Source organism: Equus przewalskii, chromosome 5 (assembly GCF_037783145.1).
Source record: "Equus przewalskii isolate Varuska chromosome 5, EquPr2, whole genome shotgun sequence".
Lineage (NCBI taxonomy): Eukaryota > Metazoa > Chordata > Mammalia > Perissodactyla > Equidae > Equus > Equus przewalskii.
The window spans coordinates 13098965-13123901 of NC_091835.1; the positions used below are offsets into that span (position 1 = coordinate 13098965).

The 24937-nt window shown below is 35.7% G+C and overlaps 1 protein-coding gene across 3 annotated transcripts in view; it reads right to left on the reverse strand.

Moving 5' to 3' along the window:
- Positions 1-24937, reverse strand: part of CUL3 (cullin 3) — a 91479-nt gene that overhangs the window by 25480 nt on the left and 41062 nt on the right. For all 3 annotated transcript variants that reach the window (XM_070619956.1, XM_070619957.1, XM_070619958.1), the window contains 5 exons: positions 8292-8452; positions 7177-7291; positions 5053-5281; positions 1000-1145; positions 80-256 (listed from right to left, as the gene is read on the reverse strand). In XM_070619956.1, the coding sequence (XP_070476057.1) occupies positions 80-256; positions 1000-1145; positions 5053-5281; positions 7177-7291; positions 8292-8452 (828 nt within the window). The remainder of the gene's footprint in view (positions 1-79; positions 257-999; positions 1146-5052; positions 5282-7176; positions 7292-8291; positions 8453-24937) is intronic.

The following is a 24937-nucleotide window of genomic DNA, read 5'->3' on the forward strand; positions in this document are numbered from 1 at the left end:
TTTATATTTTCCTACTTTTATATACAATTTTATAACTACAAATAAAATTTAACGTAGTTTTAAATGCATTAATACTTACCCCTTTGACTCCCTTTTTCAGCTTATCATCAATAAATAATGAGAGGTATTCAGGGGACCTGGAGTTGAGGTTGAGAAAATACTCAAAGTCACCCGCAATAGTTTGTTTAAAGAGCCGGTCATTATTGAATGATTCCTGGAGGAAGCGATCAAACCTACTCTTCAGATCCAATAAGCCCTTCCAAAGAAAAACAAAGACATTGAGGATACATTATAATAATTTTTCTATAAACAATACTTACGACCATGTATATTTACCTTAACTTTGCTGGTAATAAATGTGCACATTCAGTGTTAAACTTACAGATTCTTTTTTATTATTTACATGCCTCTATCTAAGCCTGTATTAAAAATGTCAGTGATGACAGAAGTATTCTATCTTCCATTTATGTATTACTCTATTGAAGATGAGCCAAAGAACCTCACTGTTTCTTCCCACCCTCCTCTGTCTTGAGCCTGAGAAAATTAGCTTTAAAAACATACCAAAAAGCTGATTATTTATATTAAAACATGAAAAACTTAAGAGCATAATTTATTTGTAGTATTGCTTGAAAGCAAAACATTTTGAAACAAAAAGTATTTAACTAAAACACTAAACTAGAAAAAGTTATTTTTTCTAACACACCACAGTATATGAACACTACGCCATACAAAAAAGTACAAAGAATAACTTTCATTCTTGAAACTATTTAAACAAGGTCTTCACTAGACAAGTTAATAAATGAAAAAGAAGCAATTGAGTGTGGCTCTGTGATATACATACTTTGCAAAATTCTAAAATAGTTCAGGTAAATACACATATTAATTTACCATTGGGACAATTAAGTCAAAAATATGTAATACACAGCTTAGTAAAAGTGAGCTTCTTAGCACTTGTCAAAATTATCATAAACTTAAAGAGAATCTTCTGTATTTACTTACCTGGATATAGTCAACAGGATTCTTTCCTTCTCCTTCCTCAGAAACAAGGGCTTTACCTTGCTCCCTCAAGTAGGAACTCATACACTCACACATTGTTTTCAAACCATTTGGCACACGACTAAACAACTTGTACATGCAAGCAAGGTCTGCAATCAGAAAGAACACACAAATCAGCCACATTAAAGATTAAGGAAAAACTATGAATCTTTGTTCATGCTAATTTGTGATGCTTAAAACAGCTTATTTCTCCATTACCACAATTTGCTGACCGCATGAAAAACTACTTAAAAAACCCCCAGCAAAATAGAAAAAAAGAACAAATTAATAGGCTAGGTTAAAGCTGTTGTTGCAATTTATGAAACACAGCTTTCAGATGTGTTTGAAAGCATGCTTTGAAAGCATCAATAAAACATCTTAGCAAATGTTAGTTTACACAGAAGAGAAGATGTCCAAATAGCATAACAAAGCCACAAAAAATAAAAACTGCAGTTTTGAGTTCCTACATAATTTATCCTACATAACTCTAAGTGAGAACCTAGTAATACTACAAAATGTCTATCAAAAGAGTAACTTCAGGGAGCCGGCCCCGTGGCCAAGTGGTTAAGATCACGCGCTCTGCTCCGGCGGCCCAGGGTTTCGCCAGTTCGGATCCTGGGTGCAGACATGGCGCCACTCATCAGGCCATGCTGAGGCGGCGTCCCACATGCCACAACTAGGAGGACCCACAACTAAAATTACACAACTATGTGCTGGGGGGATTTGGGGAGGGGGGAAAAAAGCAGAAAAAAAAAAAGAAGATTGGCAACAGTTGTTGGCTCAGGTGCCAATCTTTTTAAAAAAAGAGTAACTTTAATTATTATAATTGGTAGTCAACGTAATAAGGAATTTAAAAATGATTCAAAGTCTTAACAGTTATTTTTATGCATGTCTATCTCTAAAGTTCAAATGACAACAAATAAAATATACTAGGATTTATTTCTTTACACATCATGGTAAGGCTTATATAAAATTAGTAGCAGAAATTCCTATTCTTAATATTTTCCTCAGAGCAATCCCTAGTATTTCCCAGGTGATATCCAATGCTAATATATGTACTTTAAAAATTGGTTTATCTCACTACATTGTTTTTATTTAGAATGAAAACTCTAGACTCTATCCATTTTCTATATCATTTTTTACAAGATTAAAATGTGGAGTTAAAATTGCTTTTCCGTATGTCTAGTGTTTCTCTGAAATAAGAACTTAGTGGGAGACTATACTGTCAGAACTTTACAATGATATAAAAAGTTTTATAATCAAGAACTTTTGAAAATGTAGCTATAACAGCAGTTTCTACACCAGGGGCCGGGAAATTTTTTTCAGTAAAGCACCAAATAGTAAATACTTTAGACTGTGGGCCATATGGTCTCTGTTGCAACTACTCAATTTTGCCATTATAGCAAGAAAAAAAGCCATAGATAATACATAAATAAATGGGCATGACTGTGTTCCAATAAAATTTTATTTATGAACACTGAAATCTAAAATTTATATAATTTTCATGTGTAATGAAATATTCTTCTTCTTTTGATTTTTTTCCAACCAAACTGGTGGTGGGCCAGATGTGGCAGACAGGCTATATAATTTTCCTACTTGGGTCTATATTTATATAAAAGCAATTTACATCTTAAAACTAAAGTATGTATTTAAAAAAATACTTAGAAGAAAGTTTCACAAAAGGGGCTTCTAATATGTTTCAGTGACTTTCAAAAGCAAATTGTGTTAAAAAATAAGTTTTCATCAGTAATATATGTCCAAAGTAATCTTTCCGCAGCAAATCTTATAGTTTCTCATGTTCAGCATAAATTAAAACCAAATTTCCCATGTTAAAAACAGGTATTACAAATGCAACCACAACTTATGGACATATACTACAGTAAATTTGTCATATACTTAATATGCCTCTAACAAAATGGTACCCAACTTGTCTGTTTTGTTTCTACATTATCACAATTTTGTGTAATTATATGTTGTATATTTAACTGTATGTAAATTACTAGTTTCACTATATTTAACTCACTGTTTATAAATGTATGGTGTAGTGATGAATGCGAAAGAGAAAATGACAAATATTTGGCATTCAAAAATTAAATATTATTTCTGTACATACTTAATAAACAATAAAATGAGATACCATTTGAACTTAATTTCATAGTGCTATCTGCATCTAATAATCAATCCAATTCATCCTCCATTCATGGTGGGAAAACTGTTTTTCACTTTCTGATTTATGAGACATTTGGCTTTATAATGGTGAAGTTGTGACTCTGACATATTCTCATCATACTGCTCAAGAGCAGGGCCTAGCACAATTAAGACATTTCACAATTAGGTTTCTAGTGGAAAGTCAGGAAAACTGAAGCCAGGATTTCAAAATTTAATTGAGAATCACAAACGGCTGCTTACTTGCTGAAAACACTGAGTACTAAATAGAGAACCATGGTAAGTAGCTATGCTGATATTCTCATTTATGTACTTATTAAGCACCTGCCCTGAGTTAGGCATACTTAATGCCTTTAGCACAAGTCTCCATGCAGGTTAAAGGATACTACACTTGAGGCATGCCCAACCTCTCCATCAAACATTTCCTAGCCCCTAATCTCCAGATTAATCAAATAAAGTCCCTAATCTCCAGATAAAATCAAATAAAGTTTTACAGGAACGTAGCGAAGCTTATTCATTTGTCTAACTGTCTATGCCTACGTTCTATTATAGCAGAGATGAACAGTTCACTGTATGGTCCACACACACCTAAAGTATTTGTTACCTGGCCCTTTACTAAAAAACGTTTGCCAACCCCTGACTTACACCTTAGACATCCAGGGGTAGCTTATTTTAGAAAACCTGACAAACATACTTAAAAATGGTTTTTGTTTTGTTTTTTGCTTTTACAAAAAAGGCTTACCGGGAGGGTATTTTAAAAGTAACTTTCTCTGGTTTAATAAAAACAAACTTACATACAACTTTTCAGAAACTTATCACACATATAGAAATAAACATTTCAAAACACAAAGCAAGGATTCCACTAAAGGAAGCATGGACAACGTCTCTTCCCACCATCTTTCTTTTCCCTTCTCTTACATCCTCCTTCCTCTCTTTTAAATTATTCACTTAAAATTTTTTTTCATTCTCTAGTTAGGTCATGACTCCAACAGGCAATATGTATTTCTTTTATAAGTAGTTGACTGGTTAAAATATTGCTAAGACATCATCTAAGGAGCAGGAGAATAGCAAGAGTACCATGTTTATTTATTTTTTAATACAATATCAGCAATTTATGCAGTCATAGTTTTAAAGCAAAACTTCAGAAAATAAGAATGAAGACAACACGACTTATTCTTTTACTTATTTCTTCTAGGGTACTCGTCACAAAACATCATTTTCAGGAAAATAAAGGTAAATAGCCAAAAAGAGTAAACGCTAGAGTTATCTCAAAAACGTTACTCTTACTTTTATGCAATTCTCCTTTCTTTTCAGTCTATAACTTCTGAGTTCCCAAAACCAGCCTATTAATTTATCTAAATACGTCGACACGGAAGACAAACATTTTCAGCACCCTTATCACAACTAACTCCCAAAGAAAACCTACAAAAATTTTAAGATTGAACTTCAGATCTTAAAAGAATCACAAAAACTACAGCAAGTATGGCATGGAGAGAGTCCAAACCCTCTGGTACATAAAAACAAAGTACTGGAATATAGATGAGGAGCTCACTGGCTTCACCAATATTAGACTTATCTTGTGGGTTAAGAAAAGCACAAAGTGGGGAGACTTAAGATGAAACACAGGGGAAAAAAGCCACTCAATTCACTAGACATATTAAAACAGTCATTAATAAGCTTTACCATTAAATCCTATCAAGGTAACAAGAGTGATAAAACTAACCACACACACCACAACTTCTTGAAAACTGACATTCATAATCTTATTTTAATTTTAGGAAAATAAAAAAATTACTGGGAACATGGTAGAATTTATAAGGAGTTAATTATTTTTCAATTGCTAACACTTACCTTCTGTTTTTCCATTTTTCAACATATGGACTAGCCCAGAATTCTCCATTTCTACTATAGTTTTCATGTGCTTGGAAATGAGTTCCCTCTCAACCACCTTTACAATTGGCTCTTCAGTTGATTTGTCAAGGCAGTGCATCACCCGTTCTATTTCTTCATTAATTCTAGCTTCTACTTTCTTTATATATACTGAAGCACTGTTTTCTGCTAAAAATTTCTGGCTTTCCATCTGCAAATAAGAAGCATGATTTTTTTTTCTAAACATAGAAGCAAAGTGTGTTTCTGCTTTTAACTGGGTTTCTATAGTGTTTATCATAAACCAAATGAAATATCATAAGCACTAAAAATATTTTATATAGTTTCTTATTACACATTCATACGGTCTGAATTATATCCTTTAAAGTATTACTTACCTAAGACTAAATTAGTACATTATCCTTAAGCAGTGTCTTTCAAACTTCACCAATGTACTCCAAATAGCAGAAAAAGTAATAAGCCCATGCTAGTGAGGGTCAAAAATAAGGATGAAGAATCTGACCCCAAGGGAGAGTGGGAAATTCTTCTTTGTTTTAATGTAAAATTATGCCTAGAAAAATTCATCACATTTATCATACATTTTGGTGACATACTGCTAGTCACCAAAGTCCTCCTGTCACCCCACTCCCAGTCTCAAAGGAATACACATACTGCAGTTTGAGGAATAGAGCTTCTCAATAACTATTAATCTTGTCTGCTAACACCAGCCTTACAGAAGCTCCACTTAACTATAAATGCTAACCCAAATGATTTTAACCTGTTTGATGGTCGGATTAACCAATATATCTAAGAATTACATAATACAAGACATGTTGATATAAACTACGTACAACATTTAATAACACTTTCCACTTTCTTAACAAAAGTAGTTTTAATCCTTGAAAATAATCGAGTTTCTAAGAACAGACATTAACATACCAAACAAAAATCTTGGTGAGCCCATCTCTCCACTCACTATTAAAAACAGTATGTTTTAACATGTTATACACACATCTACATATGTCACTGCAGCACACTTTGGAATCTTGACAATTAATCTTCTATTGGTATTTATATACCATAATGAAGGAAATCAAAACAAATGCAAAGGTCAAAATATTTAGAATGAGCTGCTGTATTATTAGAAATAAAGACTGTTTCATAGATTATAAAACTCATAGTTCGTAAAGCATGGTCTAGGCTCAGCAGTGCAAGCCACGAAGGGCTTCCTGATGGGCAAGAAATTTAAAAAAGAAAAAAGCAGCAAGTCCGTTCTTTGCTTCTTTACGTGTAAATTAAACCAAAATTGACCAAGTTCCATTTTTATATACATCCAATGGCTGTTATGAATGACCTACTGAATTATTAGGAGTTGTTATAATTCTGTATTCATTTTTTAAAAGGCATATTACTGGAGTAAAAACTTTCAATGTCCAAATAATTCTGTTTTGGCAACACTGCAAACCTCCTCCTGTAATTGGCTCAGCCAGCTGAGACTTTCAGGGAGGATGCCTGGTTATCATTACTTTATAAATACTGTCTGACATCTGTCATGGTACTCAGTTATTAGCATTTCATTACAAGTTAGTCCTAGTTTAGCTTCACTTTTAGCAATTTAGTTGGTTTGGGGTTGTATATACTGCTGCAAATTTGTATCAATTGTACTTATTGACTATAATTTCCTACTCAACAGCTTTTAAAACATATATGCACTATGGGATCATACATATTTCTATATTTATTTTACTAGTAACTTATATTACCAAAAGCCTCAATAGTGAGACTTCACTGATGATGCAATGCCTATGCAGTCATGGTAAATAATCTGTAACATATAAATATAATAAACTGTTAAGGTTATTTTTACGTTTCTATGTCTTATAACATATAATTTAAAAGATCATGTGTATAGGTCCAAACTCTTCCATTTGTTTTCAATGAGTTTCTTTACTAAAATGCAAGAATGTGGGGCAGGTGTGCTGAAGGGTATTTTATGCACCCTCATCCCCAGAGGGCCTCAGTTAAAAAAAAAAAAAGGTCAAAAAGTTCAAATTAGTAACTATATTCAATAACTTTAAAAGAGTATTTATTTATATCTTCACTGATTACCTGAAAAAATTCTGCAGACATTTCCAAAAAAGGAGCCTCAAAATCTTCTTCATAGACTGATCGTCCTTCAAGACCTAAAATCATTAACATCTGGCAAGCATTTCTTATGGCGCCTCTGTCAAAGAAGTTAAACCACTTAATAATCAAATTATAATAAAGATTCATGTAAAAAATACAATAAAAATAGCTGGAAAGACTTGCAGAACATTTTTTTATCAGTGACCAATCTCCCATAAGCAACTCATTTATAACAAAGGATTTAGAGTAATTATAACTGGAATGCATATCTTGTCTGCACAGCTATTTATCTCAAGTTGTTCTCATGCTGTTATAACTTTAAAATTTTAAAGAAAATATGTTTAAGATATCTAAATATTTCCATGTATTTAAAAACACAGAGAGAATAAAAACATCATTTATCAGGAAGCTGAGAGGAGAGAATGAGGCTCTACTGCTTGACGTGGGTACAACACACAGCTACTCCTAAGCAATCTTTTTTTGTACTAGATGGCTTTTGGGCAATCCTGACCAAGCACCAAAGATGCAATAAAAAGAAACGTACAAGTCTTGATCTATTAGCTGCTTTGAATACAGAGGAAAGCAGTCATCTTGCATGTTTCAAGCCACTCTAGCTGCAGCGTCACAAAAAATGGCACTGAAATCATCTTTGAAACGTGGAGGGAGTATGACTCACTAGAAGGGGTATTTTAGTCATTTTGGACTATGTCCAACATTTTTCTTCAAATATGTTAAAAATGAAGGCTAGCCAAAAGCCCTTAAAGAAAAAGATGAAGAGACGAAATAAAAAATATTATCACACAGCAAAAAAAGAACAAAACGCCAGCATAAAATTATAATAAATGAAAAATCAAAAGGGAAGACAAATGGCTGACGTTTTTAAAAAGTATATTAAATAAAAGCTTAGGATAGTCTATTCTAAAAACAGATTGTGTTTTTAAGTTAAAATCTAGGTAATTTTGTTAACTGTGATATAAAGTTTTTGAGGATTTTCATAATGTTCTGGACATTTATTTTAATAAAATTATGACACCAAATTGGTTCTCAAGATAGAACCACTAAAAACCAAAACCCGAAGAGTAAAAAGATGATTATACCGGTCTACAACTTCTCCTTTCCGCTCTCTTGCGATCATATCCAATAGCGTTTGTCGTAGATGATCCCTAATACACCCATAACGTACAACTTGATCTCGAAAAATAATTAATCCCAAATTGTACACATTCTCCACATTATTTTGTTGTACATATACACGGTCCTGCAGTTAAAAACAAAATCATATAAACATGAGTACAACTCTTGCAAAGATAAAAATAATCATTGTGAGCTACAATAATAAAGGAAACAAAATTCCAAAAAGAAGTCAATCTTTCAGGTGAGAAACATTTCAAAATATTTTAAGCAACAGAGAATTTTCTTGTCCTTCCCAAGATATATATAAGTTACTAAGTTCTTAAAATTTACAATAGTTAGTGAAACAAACAATGGCTATAGGTGGGCGCCCATTTATCCTAAGAAAGGAGAGGAGTGGGGGGGTGGAAAGCACTATACCCAGGAGAGGCAAGTAAGTAAAAAGCAGAGAAGAAAGGCAGATAGTTTTCCCTTCACACCAAAGACACAGCATACCCAAATATGGTTCTTATTTTTCTTAAATACTGTACTTAAAGACAATATTCTTTTAAGTAAAATTGAGAAGTGAATGAAATACAGATCCATATTAACCTAAGTTGACTGCTTACTGGTAAATATTAGAAAGCTCTAATGCTTACAGTAGAGCAGCTTTAAGTATTACATAATTAAAACACCTCTAGTTACCGTCAATTCAAATTGTTACCAATATGGTTACAAGTGTCTCACTTTACAGAGCACAGATAATCCAGAATTACTGGCTATAAAAGTTCTATTTTGTGCATTATTTGAAAACCCATATTTATACCAAAATACACTGAAATAAAACCACTGTTTTTAATTCACAAAAGAATTAGTAATAAAATTCCTTTTCGTTCTTAGCCAGGATCTCTCTGGGCTTTGGTGGGTCTGTGAACTTCCTAAAATTATAAAATTATTGTGCGTTTGTTTGTACATTAAGTACTTTGGAAACAGACCCCATAGCTTTCACCAGATTCTTAAAGACATCTGTAATCCCCAAACAGTTATGAACCCCTGCAGACTCTGATCTTTAAACTTTTAAAAGGAACACTGTCATTACAAGCAACACCAGACAAAGCTACAAAGTGAACAAGAACAGAAGTTTTACCGTATTAGCAATGCAACTAAAATCGTATGGATCAACCTGCCAACCAATTTTAACTAAAGTCTCCATGAGTAGCACTCTCTTCATATGACTTCATTCTTTCAACCTTTTTCCATTCCTCTCACACAATGGTACATACTTAACAGCTACAAGGGAGGTCGCTCTTTTATTAGCGTCTGCAGTGCTCACATTTCTACATTCTATATAATCTCAGCACAAACTCACACTTTTCAAAATTCTGACATCAAGTTTAGTGAGTTCAAAATTTTCCTTGATGACTTCTCTGGTAAGTTCTTGGAGTTCACACTTGTATCCTTAAGGTCTTAAATCCCAAGCTTCCCCTGACCACATGCCTCCTCTTCGATGGCTCTCACTGTTTCATAGGTATTGAAGCCACTCTTCAGTCTCATGACCTTCAGACCCAACCTTCCCTGCTCCTACCATCCTGATTCTGGCTTACTTTTTAGCATAAAACAAGATGCATTCAATAAAAACTAGCATGAACCTAATAATTTAAAAAGCAATGAGAAAATAATGAAAATAATCACTCCAATTATTACACAAATTAATTACTTATAAATTTTATTTATGCGGTTTGGAATACAAATTTCTGTGATATAGAAAAGTACCATATACAGAATGGCTCTTACTCAATGCAATGCAAACCAGTAACTGATTGGTTAGTGGAAGACAAGTGGTAAAAGAGAGAAACTAGTAAACATATACACACTCTTGCATCTTAAACATTTTAATTTAAAACATATAAATGTCCACTGAGATAAAGACTTTTTCTTTGAACCAGAGTCTTGTGATTAGAGTTCAACGTTGTCTTTCATATACACTCACACCTAACCAATTGTTGAACACATCTACTTTTAGTTTCATTAAGATGGAGCATAAAATAGAGACATTTGTGAAGCAATCTAAATGTAAAATCCTAGATTTTTACAACTACCACTCTGGGCTTTTAAATTATCCACTCCTAATTCAAACCCATATTTAGTGATTTGCCTCTATCAAGTCTTTACAAAACGTAAATCTAGTTTGCCAAAGAACAAATTCTATTGCTTTTCACACCATTTTACTGATTTACACAATATTAAATTACGTGACAATAAGAAGTACAACTGGTGTAAACAGGTTTGAAAACAAATACCACTGATTCTCAGCACAAAGCTCAAATGGTAAAAGCAGAGGAGAGAAGATATTCTGGAAAGTAGTCGAATAGCAGTGAGAGAACTCTCATCATTCAGCCTGTGTCGCAGCTAGAACAAAAAGTACTGGTAAATTCTGGCAAGTCCTGTAAGTTTCAACTGTAATATGCCTACGGGACATTAAACAAATCCTGTAGGGAATATATATGATATTAGCAAGTTTAACATATATCTACTAAGACACTGATCTCTTTCTTAAGAAATCAAATTTCTTAACTTAGGCTAAGAGAAATGTCAAAGAATTAGGTCAAGTTTCATTATTTTTGGTGAAAGGATACTACCTATAAGAATTACAGAACAAAAGGTATAAACATTGTAATCTTGGGAGTAAATTAAACGTAACAGTGAAATTTTTTTAATATTCCCCCTTTATTCAGCTTTACTGCAGTGTAATTTATATGCCATAAAATTCACTCATTTTAAGAGCACAGTTCAATAATTTACAGTAAATTTCTATAGGTGTGTAACCATTGCCACGATCCAGTTCTAGAATATTTCCGTCACCCTAAGGAAAACCCCTCAAGCTCATTTGCAGTCAATCCCCACTCCGAGCACCTCTGCTTTCTCTTTCTATACATTTCCTTTTCTGGATGTTTCATATAATTGGAATCACACAAAATGTAATCTTTTGTGTTTGATTTTTTACTAAGCATAAAGTTGCTACAGTTCATTAATGTTGTAACATGTATCAGTATTTCATTCCTTTTTAGTAGTGAATAGTATTCCATTGTATGGATATGTCACATTTAGTTTATTCATCAAGTGATGAATATTTTGGGCCATTTCTAATTTTTGTCTACTATGAGTCATGTTGCTATGCACATTTGGGTACAATCTATTTGTGGACATATCCTTTCATTTTCCTTGGACAGATTTCTAGAAGTGGAAGTAATGGGTAATATGGATACTGACAAACTGTTTTCTAAAACAGATGTATCAGTTACAGTAAATTTTTGAATATGAAAACACTAGGTGTGGAGTTACGAATTCTTTGTATGATCTCTGGCTCTACCATTAACTGGCTGTGTGATTTTGAGTAAGTCATTTATCCACCCTGGTCCTGGTTAACAAAAAGGGCTAGTAAAGATAATCTCTAAAACTCAAATATGATTTCCTATGAAGCTTAACACTCTGATCAAAAATTAACATATACTGGGGCCAGCCCAGTGACAAAGTGTTAAGTTCCTGCACTCCACTTTGGCAGCCTGGGCTTCATGGGTTCGGATTCCAGGCATGGACCTACACACCAGACATCAAGCCATGCTGTGGCAGCATCCCACATTTCACAAAGCAGAGCAAGACTGGCACAGACGTTAGCTCAGGGACAATCTTCCTCAAGCAAAAATAAATAAATAAATAACATATACTAAGGATCAAGATAGATTTCACTATTACTTCTTCCCTTTCTATTTGTTATCAGTCTCTCTTGACCTGAGTTTCCCTCTCTTCAATCCTAAGCACAGTGATGCTATCACTACTGATGTAGATGAATCTATAAGCTTATGGCCTATAATGTCTGCTACCTCAAGCCCTCCGGGAAAAAGCAAAGAAAGGAGCAGCTGACGAATCCTTCAGGTATACTGCCTATGGGGGGTAACAATGCTTCAGGGAAAGGAAACCAGGGATGACGGGAACAAACAGTTGACTGTTCAAGCACAGCACAGAACATCTCAGTCCATGAAAGATGACTGGGGTACAAGGAAATACAGACACTGTAGTATAGGATTTAAACCTTTGTCTTGTAACGTGAGACTGTCAAGGTGTATATAATTATTATAATTAATGACATATAATATTAAGAAAACCTGTTAACCCTGAAATTTGATTATAGATACCAGAGGGCTAATAAATGGAGAAGGTAAAACCCACAAACTTGAGTGTGGCTATTTAAATTTAGTATTACTAACTAGTTATTTATTTTAATGTTTGGCATGTACGATTAATTATCATCAAGCTATACAGATGTATACCCAAGTGTTTAAGGGTACTTATGTTGGACAGAAATGCAGGCACACATTCACGATAAACTTGTGGTCCGCACATGATACATGTTAAAGTATCTGCTGAATGGACATGCTAAATCTTTACTGCTTACTAGCACTATCAAAAGGAATTCACCCTGTGGGCACACAACAGCATTTTCCTAATAGATTCTTCTAATAGCAATCTCTTTCTTAAAAAAAAATGTGGCAGATTTTATGTAATACAATGCTAATGTAGTTCTAATCGTTTAAATCACTGTGGGACTTTCACTCTGTACATCTTTCTATGTGAATGTTTAATTTAAAAAGACCTATTGAAAATTCCAGCTCTAGTTAGCCTCTAACTAGCTGAAGAACACAGTCTCAAAGTATGAACAAGAGAAAGATAAAATCATTCCAAAAGAGAGAAAAAATATTCATAACCTAAAAATAGTATTTTAATCTCAGGCTTTTTGACCAAAATTTGTATAAGTCCAATACTACTCATTTGTCTACTGGAGAGCTCAACTGAGACAGAAAGCTGGTGGCTCCTCTTATTTGCCTTTTTAAGCCAAAATACAGGCAATTTTAATATAAAATGTTCTGAAAAACATGTCTGAAAGCTTAATGTGTAAGTCAAACATTAGATTTATTAAAGGGATATAAGTTTCATCACTACAGAGATAAACTACATTTTAAATCTCTATTCGTGGTTCTCTCTCAGGAGTAGCTGTTCCTAAGCCGAGGTAACCCACAGTGGGCAAGAACCTTCACAAGCTGGATGGACCCAGGGGTGAGAGGGCATAACCAATGATGGGACCATCTTATTCTCCCTGTTTTCACAGAGCTGGGAAGAAGTCAGACTGGTTTTGAATCTGACTTCATCTGTAAAGTTAGCTTGATAACCAACTTACAATCTCTTCCTCTGTACACACCACCTACCTCACAGTGCTATTCCACTTATTTCCACTTCTACTCTTCAAAGAATAGCTTTTGTAAGACCAACTTCCCTCCCAAGAAAAACTATAAAAGTAAAATAACAAATAAAAAAGTACCACCTGTTTAAAAAAGCATCAACTAGGACAGGCAGGTCTCTAGGAGTTGAGATGGAGACAGATGAGTCTTTCTTCCTCTGACATTAAGAAAAGGGAACCTCAACCAGCTGATCTCCATGTAAAAATCCTTCGGTAAATTTCTACTCATTACCTAGAGCTCTTTGCATTCCCAGCAGACAAGAGGACAGCAGAGCCTACAAGATGATTGGCCCTACAAGGCCACAGATACTACCACTCCTACCATTTTGGGAAATATTAGCCTTTTCCTCTTAACTGATGGTTTCACCAAGATACCTAAATATTTAACTAACGTACAAGAGATGAAAACTCAGCACACCAAAGTATTCTTAGGTATCAAGATGAGCTATGCAAAAGTATAGATCTTAGGAAAGTAAAATCTGTGCAAAGTCAAGAACTGACTTTGTAAGTGGCCTAAATAGCTTCATTACTCAGGGAATGGTATTAAAAATAAATCAAAATAAAACAAAACCAAATATGATAATGAAGTTCAAAAAATAACTTACTACTTAATTTACTTGCAAGAAATGGTTCAGCAAATACTTCTAACCAATAGTCAGTAAGTCATAGAAAAGCAAACTAAAATAAATGGGTAACGGGTATAGTAATCAGTGGTGCACCCAAGGAAAGAAACAAATTATATTTGAACAACGTTCTCTTGCAAGATTAGATAGGTATTTGGAATCAAATTCTAAAACTAACCTTTGGGTCACATTCAACTCTAAAGAAAACTTAGTACTACAAACAAAAATACAATAAGTCCTTCTCAATTATAAAGTTTAAGGGCACTCTCTATAAAATGTTTGCTTCAAATACTGGTAGTTCAGTCCTTTTAATAATACCACTAATAAACCAAAGGCAGTTAAGGACTAGTACTCATCCATCTACACTTCGTCCCTGCCTGGTCCCTCTTATGGCCAATGGTAGCTATTTATTCTGACAAAAACCACTGTTAACATGGTAGCGAACAGCACTGAAAGTTGGTTTATCAAGCAAACTCAAGCAGATTAATCAAACTCTTAAATAATTCTTCCTTCAAGTTTCTTGTCCTCACAGCAAGAGGATCCATAACTGTTTTCATTTTTTTAAAAAAAGAATGTGAACAGGGTTAAAAATCTTTTCAAATATTAAATATCCTGCTCATAAACTAGAGATAAACCCTAAAACGCTACTCATTTAAAAAAAAAAAAAAAAAAGGCAACTAACTCTATAACAAGTAGCTACTATTTGTTAGAACATGTTTGAACCTGCTTTCCCAAGCTAAATCACTAGGCAATCTTCTATCAACAAGTATAAGTTTAAAGTCTTTTCAAACAGGGTTCACTTTCAAACCATGAAATAAATAAGGTTTAGCACAATGAAAAGAGAAATAGAAAATTAAAAAACAAAACCAGAAAGGTAACAAAAAGTTTCTACTGCAGAATTATAGTTAAAAAAAAAAAAGGCTAATTAGGTCCAAGCTTAAAGCACTGTCCCAATATTTTCCACAACACTAGTGGCTGACTACATTGCTGGAAGGGCACTGGTAAGACAGCAAACAGTAAATTTACAGGCAGACTAACATGTCTGAATTTAACAATATTACTGGTAAAGTGAATGGAAACCCACAGAATATGGTGTCAAAAAATCTGGCTTGAAAACTTAGCTCCACGACTAAAGCTCAGTCATAGTTTCCACCACTGTAAAATGTGCCCCAAATTCCTCCCAGGGTGTTTTAAAAAATCTTTTAAACAATGTAGTTGTTAAGAAATTCTATTTAAAATAATTTCCATTTATTTTAAGAATTGTATCCTAGGATATGCGACAAATGAAACCCCTAGTCATCTTTCTCTAAAGCTGTGTAAACTGGACCAAATCATAAAATAAAAGCACTGTTGCCTACTCCAAAATTTAATAATCTAGTAGTGGGGAAAAAAACCAACACCACCAGAAAATAATCCCTACTAGAACCATAAGAGTAATCATCCTCAATGTCTTGGAGCAATGAGATTATCACTTTTAGGAAAGAAGATCTGTATTAGAGAAGTCATATAATTCTGGTTAAGAGCACAGATTTAAGAGCCAGAAAGGCTGTTTCCATCTTATCTCTGCCATTTACTAGTGTGAGCTTAACATCCGTGTCTGTTTGCTCATATGTAAAGTAAGGTCTACCCCAAAATACTATTCCACGTATTTCCACTTCTAATCTTGAAAAAAAATAGCTTTTATAAGATCAACTCTTCTGTCAAGAACAACTAAAAAACCAGATGAACGCGGCCGGCTCTGTGGCCTAGTGGTTAAGCTCAGTATGCTCTGCTTCAGTAGCCTGGGTTCGGTTCCCAGGTGCAGACCTACACCACTTGTCTGCAGCTCTGCTGTGGTAGCAACCCACATACAAAATAGAGGGGGACTGGCACAGATGTTAGCTCTTCCTCAAACAAAAAGAAGACTGGCAATAGATTTTAGCTCGGGGTGAATATTCCTTAGGAAAACAAACAAAAAACTAGATGAAAATAAAAAGCTACCACTTCACACCCAACAAGATAGCTACCATCAAAACAACAATAACCACCACCACCACCACCCAGAAAATAACAAGTGTTGACAAGGATATGGAGAAATTGGAATTTTTGAGCACTGCTGGTGGGAATGTAAAAATGGTACAGCCACTATGGAAAACAGTATGGCAGTTACTCAAAAATTAAAAATAGAATTACCATATGATCTAGCAATTCCATCTGGGTATATACTCGAAAGAATTAAAAGCAGGGTCGTTAAGAAATATTTGTACATCCGTGTTCATAGCAGCATTATTCAAAATAGTCAACGGATAGAAATAACCCAAGCGTCCACTGACAGATGAACGGATAAGCAAAATGCGGTATATACATACAACAGAATATTATTCAGCCTTAAAAAGGAAGGGAATTCTGACACATACTACAACATGGACGAATCGTGAGTCACAAATGGACAAATACTCTGATTCCACCTATATGGTCAAATTCATAGAGACAGAAAGTACAATGGTGACAGACCAGGGGCTGGGGAGAGGAGGACATGGAGAGTTACTGTTTAATGGGTACAGAGTTGTACTTTTACAAGACAGAAGTTCTGGAGATGGATGGAGGTGATGGATGCACAAGAGTATGAATGTCCTTAATATACCTAAACTGCATACTTAAAAATGGTAAAGTTAATAAATATTATGTTACGTGTATTTTACAATTAAATACAACAAACATAACTGTTCAAAAGCATCAAAAAGCACCAAAGGCAACCTGAACTTGTGGGGCCAAGATTCTGAAGAAAAGTGTACTGAGAGGAGCCCCACATTTGCCTTCACTTGTTCCTTTAGGTCACAAATTTGGAGGAGTGGAAATAAGAGGCTAAGCAGAAAGTCACAAGTGGGCTGGCTATCAAGCAGCTAGAACTGCTGAGGCCAAAGTCTGAAGAGGAGAGAAATGCAAAGAACCAGAAATTCTGCAAGCAAATTTTCATCAAGGTGTTTACTAAAACATCACCTAAGCAAGCACGGGTGGGAGACCAAAACCCCAAACAGAAAGCAGCACTGGGAGGCTAAAGGACTGAGGAGAAACTGTTGGCAGGCTTGCAGTGGTGAGGAGACAAAAGTTGGAATTCAAGGCACAGTAATGTGGAGACCAAACTCGTAAACACCTCAGGCTTTTAGCTGAGACCCAAGAAGGGCTATTCCCTGTGAGTAAAGATATACACTGGAAATAAAGGCAAACTAAAAAGAGACCAAACCTCACAAAGCCTAAAGGCCAGCTTCAACTAGATCTGTGATCGGCCCACACTGCGCCCGCCCACCTGCCAGAAGAAAATCACATCTCCTTTGAAGGAAGGTTATCATCCAGGGCCTTCACAATTTTTCATATACAATGTTATGAACATTATCAGGCTTGTCCCCCCACCAAAACAAAACAAACACCCCAGGATCAAATGTCTGAAAACCAAGAGGAAAAAAACCTAGGAATTCAAAGTATTCTAAAGACTCTTATACTATCCAGGAAGTGGTTTAAAAAAAAACAACTAATATAAGGTAAACTGTAAGTCAAGGATCTATGCTGTAATCTCTAAGGTAACCACTAAAATAATAATGAAAGAATATATAAATAACAGCTAATGGGGACGAGGGATGAGATAATAAAACATACTTGATTCACTTAAAAGAAGGCAAGAAAACTGGGAAAACCAATAAAGAACAGATGAGAGAGAAAAAAAATAACAGGATGAATATTTAAACCCAAGTATATCAATAATTACATTAAATATAAATGAACCATAAGCTTCCATTTAAAAACAAAGATTACTGGATGCTGGCCCCGTGGCCGAGTGGTTAAGTTCGCGCGCTCCGCTGCAGGCGGCCCAGTGTTTCGTTGGTTCGAATCCTGGGCGCGGACATGGCACTGCTCATCAAACCACGCTGAGGCAGCGTCCCACATACCACAACTAGAAGAACCCACAACAAAGAATATACAACTATGTACCGGGGGCTTTGGGGAGAAAAAGGAAAAAATAAAATCTTTAAAAAAAAATAAAAAAAAAAAAAAAATTTTAAAAAAAAAAAAAAAAAAAAAAAAAAAGCATGTTACTATATGGTGCTCACAAGTGACACACCTTAACTATAAGGACATAGAAAGGTAGAAAGGACGGGAAGAAATTTGCCATGCAAATGCTAATCAAAAGAAAGCTCATATAGCAATACCAGACAAAGTAGACTTTAAAGCAAGAAGTATTAGTAAAGGAGGATATTTCATAAAAATAAAAGCGTCAACTCAACAGGAAGATAAAACAACCCTAAATTTATATTCAGTTTGAAACAAAACCTCAAAATATATGAACTAAAAGGAGCAACAGGCAAATCCAAAATCAAATCTGAAGATTTTAACATTTCTCAATAGCTGACAAAGACAAGCAGACAAAAAAAATCTAGTAAAGATGTGGAAGATCTGAACAATGATGGTTAAGAAATTTACCAAACTGATATGTATACAATCCTTTATCCAACAATTGCAGGCTGAAAAATTGGAATTAATTAAAATAAAAATTTCTCTTCAAAGACATTGAGAGACAGAAAAGGCAAGCCCAGAATGGAAGATGGTATCTCACAATACATATATCTGACAAAGAACTTTCATCTAGAATATATAAATAATTCCCACTAATTACTAAAAAACAAAAAACCCTGAAAACCCACATTTGAAAAAAATGGGCAAAAAAGACTTGTATACTTTTATTTGCTATATATCAACAAAAATGTTTTCAAATAAAATTAGAAGAGGACTCTCAAATTAGTGTAGGGCTACTGTACTATCCAACACACAGAATAGCGACTAGGGTATCTAATAATTTTTGGTGAGTTTCTAAGTATTCCAACAATGATGGTTTTAAATAACTTCTGATGACAGTCAGGAATCTAAAATCCTAGAAAGTCACTTCTTCAAAATGAGGATTTTAATATCAGATTGAAAATAAAAAATTAGGGCCAGCCCCAGTGGCCTAGTTGGTTAAGTTTGGTGCACTCCACTTTGGCAGCCCAGGTTTGGTTCCCAGGTGTGGACATACCCCACCCATCAGTGGCCATGCTTTGGTGGCAGCTCACATACAAAAAAGAGGAAGACTGACAACAGATGTTAGCTCAGGACGAATCTTCCTCAGCAAAAAAAAAGGAGAAAAGAAACACAGAACACTAAAGATTTCTAACATGCTTTGACAGTTTACATTTAGATCATAGATAAAGTCACTCATCTTAAATTAGGCTTAGGAAACCAGGATTATCTGCTCAAACAAATGTCCACATCACAAAATTGCTCAATGACAGAAGGACTTGGAAAAAGGAACCACAGTGTTTAGAAGAATGCTTGATACATAATACAAATTCACAGTATACCTGTTGAATGAATGGATTTATCCTCATAAGCACAAAGGTGAATGAATGTTAGTTCAACTCTGGGTAAATCATCCTAAACTCTGTTAAACAGAGTCAGTAGACATAATTCTTTTGCACTGAGGTGGTACAGCAAAGTGAAGACCACGGGCTTTAGAATCAAAAATCACTTGGATTCAATTCACTACTCCAGTAATACAGCAACTGCATGATCTTGGCACGTTAATCTCTCTAACCTCAGTTCTTAAGCTCTCTAACCTCAGTTTACTCTTTTGCAAAACAGAGAGTACAATACTCACCTAGAAGGTCAGGTATTTATAACATTCAGCACAGGGATATAGCCTTATAATAAATCATATCTGTTGTTATGTATTCAGAAAAGTATTTTCGCTTTTTCAAAGAAATAACTTCATTAATAAAGTAACAAAACAATAAAAATTTTATTGCTTTCGCAAACTACTACTTAAAAATAACAATAGAAAGATATTGTGAGGCTTAAATGAATTAGCATACTTAAGGCACTTAAAACAGTGCCTGGCACACACTAAGAGCTACTAGAAAAAAGTGTTATCTGCTTTCATAAGGAATGGTATTGGGTAGACTGATAGTCAACCAGGCTCTATCAACCCACTTTAAAAGTTGTTAAAGAAACTGTCATCGACTTCATACTAATCTACCCACACCCCCTGCTTTGTCCTTCTCCTTACCATTCCCCAGACACCATGCGTAGCTGAAACTTTGAGTTTTCGAACAGTATGAAACTTCAGAGCTGAAAGAGTTCCAAAATTCAAAATGATCTTAAGCAACACATCCCCAACCAGATCCCACCGACAGGCTTCAGGGAACCCATAAAGCCCTTGAAACTGCATATGAAAGTATATGTTGTGTGGTGTGTAGATGCAGAGATGCTTGCTTCTAGGAGATGGTCCATGAACTTTGACCATTCTCCAAGAGGTCTACAACCCCAAAAAGATAAGAGCCAGAGTTCTTATCCAATAAATTTATTTTCCTTATAGATAAGGAAACAAGAATCCTACCCAGAGAAGTTAAATGACACACGCAAATTAATAACAAAGCAGGAACTAAAGCTGAGTGTCTCTTAATTCATTATTAAATACTTTTCTCACTACTCTAAACTTCTTACAGTCTATGTATTGAGAGCAGTCTCCTATATACACCAAGTTTCATTTCCCTTACCACCTTAAGAAATAGGTGCTTTATTTCTGACGGTACCACAGGACCTACTTCATGCTAGGCAGTGGAAAATACTTGCCTCCCTGAACTCAATGTCGTGGACTGCTACATCACTGCACACACACTAAAACAGTTCACAGGGCATAGTAATCAAGACATTTACGATTCTTTCAATTTGTCTGAAACTGGAACTGAGATGGAAAACAAGGAAGCAATACTAATTATCAAGCACAATATTCTTAACCTTCACAGTATTTATGATGCTGCCTTGGTTTTATTTTACATAAAGGCCTAGTACTCAGCTTTTGACCTAACCATAAAAAGATGCCACAGTATTATACTGTCAGTCACAAATGCAAGAATGAGAGCACACATGGGGAAAGCCTGTCAACAGCAGACCCTTCTTGCAAAAGCAGAATCAGTAAAAATATTGAATAAGTGTGAAGGTTAACAGCCCAAAAGCCAATAGATCCTATTTTCTTCTAAGATGTCGCTTTGAAAGCAGAAAAGGAGGTAACAAGACTTAAGCAAACCATCTGTACTTTTCTGGAATATAGCTCTTTTCAAACTTCTCTAAATGAGTAATCTAGAACACTGTAAAGAAGAAATGTTTTTTTGGAAGTAAAAGTGTCAAACTCTACAAAAGAAAATACAGATTCACAAATTCTACCATCTCCATCTTCTTGTATCTTCGGACCTCCAAGAACACACAAATCCATGTTGACTTCAGTTAATAGCTTATGTTATTTCTCTCAACTCTGCTCAGTGCCATTTATTACCTTCGCCAACTGCAACATTCATAACAATGAGCAACGTAACACACTCCTTAGAGATACCTAAATCTTCATCTCCCATCTTCTCAGGAGTCCCTTCACCCACATACTGATATGTGCAAACCTTGAACCTCATCATGAGAAGACATCAAATATCTCTGACACTGAAGATCATTTTCCTCTGACCTCGCATGCTTTGTTACACTTAAGCAAACCTGCTCCTCACCCTCACTGGATCTCAAGGTCTACTGATCCTTAATACTTATATTTACTGGGACCTTATCATTCACTTGCCTAGCTATTGAGCAGCACAGACCCATGATGAAGCATTTCAATAATGCTGCTTATCTTAGAATTCTCCGCATAACAACAAGACAAATTCTATCAGTGGGTTTTCCAACAGGCTTCGCTGAGACTGCTAGGTACCCTGGAAAAAGTACAAACTCGACTGACTACCTCCACCAAATAAAATTTGTACCAACTCACCTAAATTATCCCTTCACAACTACAATGACCAATTTATTTGTGACTCTGGCACCGGGGACTTTCTAAACTTTTTCCCTGTATTAGTTTCCTATGTTGCTGAACAAATTACCACAAATTCTGTAGCTTATTTATTTTCTTACAGTCCTCAAGTTCAGAAGACTTAATCAGCCTCACTGGGCTAACGTCAACACGTCGGCAGGGCTGGTTCCTTCTGGAGGCTCTGAGGGAGAATTCACCTCCTTGCCTTTTCCAGCTTCCAGCGGCCACCTGCATTCCCTGGCGGTAGCACCTTCTCCATCTTCAAAGCCTATCACTGCAGTCTCTGCCTCTGTCATCACACTGCCTTCTCCCCTGACTGTGACCCTCCTTACAAGGACCCTAGGAGTCCAATGGGCCCACTGGGAGAACCTAGAACAATCTCCTCATCTCAAGATCCTTAACCTAATCACATCCGCAAAGTCCCTTTAGCCATATAAGGCAACAGGACCTACATTCCAGACACTGGTCATGGACAGGTGTGGGGAATCAATATTCAGCCTACCACATTCCTCAACACCTCACATGCCTCTGCCACCCTAAACTGATGGTCCCACCTTCTACTTTAAGGAACTAAGAGAAGACAGTTTCCTCAGCTTCTCTCCTCTTTACAAAGTTGTTGCTACATTCCGCCTCACCTCTACCTGTCCTTGATGACTTTCCAAATAGCTCAAAGCAGCAGTGACCCTCCTTTCCTGGCTAACTCTCTCCCCATGCCTTTGAATTTACAGCCTCTAATCTTCAAGGATAACCTGCAATAGTACTGTATCTTTGCTGTTTGTGGAAATGACTGGAAATATAGAAAAATTCAAGTAAATATCTTTATCTCTATTTAAGGGACAGAGGAGGAAGAGCGGCTGAGAAGGAACAGTGAGAAAGACAGGAGGCATGCCAAGGGAGTGCTGTCACAGAAATCAAGGACTCAACATGTCAAAAGACGAAGAGTAGTCAACTGTGCCAAATGCTGCTGAGAAAATCAAGGAGAATGAAGATCAGCAGTGATCCTTACCCTTCAGAGAGAGACAGATAAGTGACCCTAAAAAGAGCAAGACTGGGCAGAAGCATAGTTGAGGTAAAAGCTTAACTCAAACATATTCAAAAAGTGAATGAAAGATGAGAAAATAGAGACAGCAAGTGTCAATCTTTTTTATGAGTCATTTAGCTATGGTGGCACTGAGACCCTGGGAGGCAGTGCAGGGGTCCAACAAAAAATTTCGTGGAATTTTATTTTGAGCATGAGAGTGGCCTGAATGTATCTAATGCTGATAAGTTAAGACCCAGTAAACAGGCAGAACCTGAAAACACTTCAGGTTTTTGACAAGGTAGAAGGGGATGTAATCCTTAGCACAGGTGGAGAACTGGCCTTTGACAGGAAAGGAGATGCTGCCCTCCATTAAAGCAGGAGGGAAAAGGGAACACAAAAGGGGAAAAATACAGGTAAAGTTGTAGATTCAGTGGCAAGAAATGACGGCAGTTTCCACCTGATGCCTTCTCTCTTCTCTGAGTGGAAGGCAAGACCATTTATTAAGAGTGAGGGAACAGCAGGAGAGCTGGAGGTCTGATGAGAAATAACTGTTTCAAAGTCTTGGAAAGAGCCGATGAGAGAAAGGCGGCCACTGCTGGGCAGTGTGGAGGGTTGACTGGAGGTTTGTGACAATGGCCAGATAGTGGCACTGATCGACCCTGTGTGGAGCTTCCTGCAGCACAGGCACAGGAAGGTTACATTGCTGGGTTTATCCAGGGTTGTGGTCCTACCAGATGGGTTTGACGAAAGGATGAAGGGACAAGAAATATTAATACTAGGGGATTTTTACTGAGCACACATTACTATGGAGCAGGCCCTGTAAGTGCTTTACATGAATGGTTCCCTTAAGCCTCATGGCTACCCTACCCTACTGTACAATATTATTTTCATTTTATAAATCAGGAAGCTGAGGAATGAACTACTTAGTTTCTTGACTACAGTCATGTAGCCAGGATTCAAGGTTTGAGATTTCACTTAGGACTAAAAAAGGAACTGAAATAAAACAGAAACTTAAGAAATAACATGATATAAAAGTGAGTGCGTATATAATTTTAAAACACTTCTTTCATCAAAATAGCAATGGACCATGAAATTACAACTGGTTTTCTATCTTAGTGGTGGAATGTACAGACTCACCAAATCCAAAACTCAAGAACAGCACTGAGCTTAGTGTTTCACATTTATACCCCAGACATTATGATATATGCTTCCACAGCTATCTCATTTACCTCAAAATGTTATCACCAGATGAATCTATATCCTGAAATGGAAAATTAGCCTCAGAAAGGCTAAATAGCCTGTTATCCCTTTTATCAAGCCCCTGAAGATGAAGTAGCCTCTCCCAGACCCCCGGGCCGCTGAGCCCTACAGAACCAGGGGAACGGGCCCGACAGGAGTTGGCGTGGCAGAACAAAAACAGCAGAGCTGTCTGCCCTCGCCGGAAATTCTCTGCAAACACTGCTTTATTCTATCAAGTAAAAAACTAGGACAAGCTCTCACCACTGTATTACAACTAAAAAGCAAAACTAAAGAAATGGAAAACAGAAATTTGAAAAGTAGAGTCCAACCTTAGAAGAAAATCATTATGTCCAATTCCCAAACATAAACACTGAAGTAACAAGTTATTAGACTTGATAATTTTGCAGTGACACAATAATTAAGCTTGATGAACCTAGCTTCATTCTATAATCATACTAAAGTTAAAAACAACTGATAGTTTAATCTCCTTGAAAGTTATTAAACAGATTAGCTCAAGCCAATGCTTTCCAAACCGTCTTACCAAATAAGGTATTTTTCCTGACTGATAAAAACAAAAAACGGTAGTAATAATAATAGGT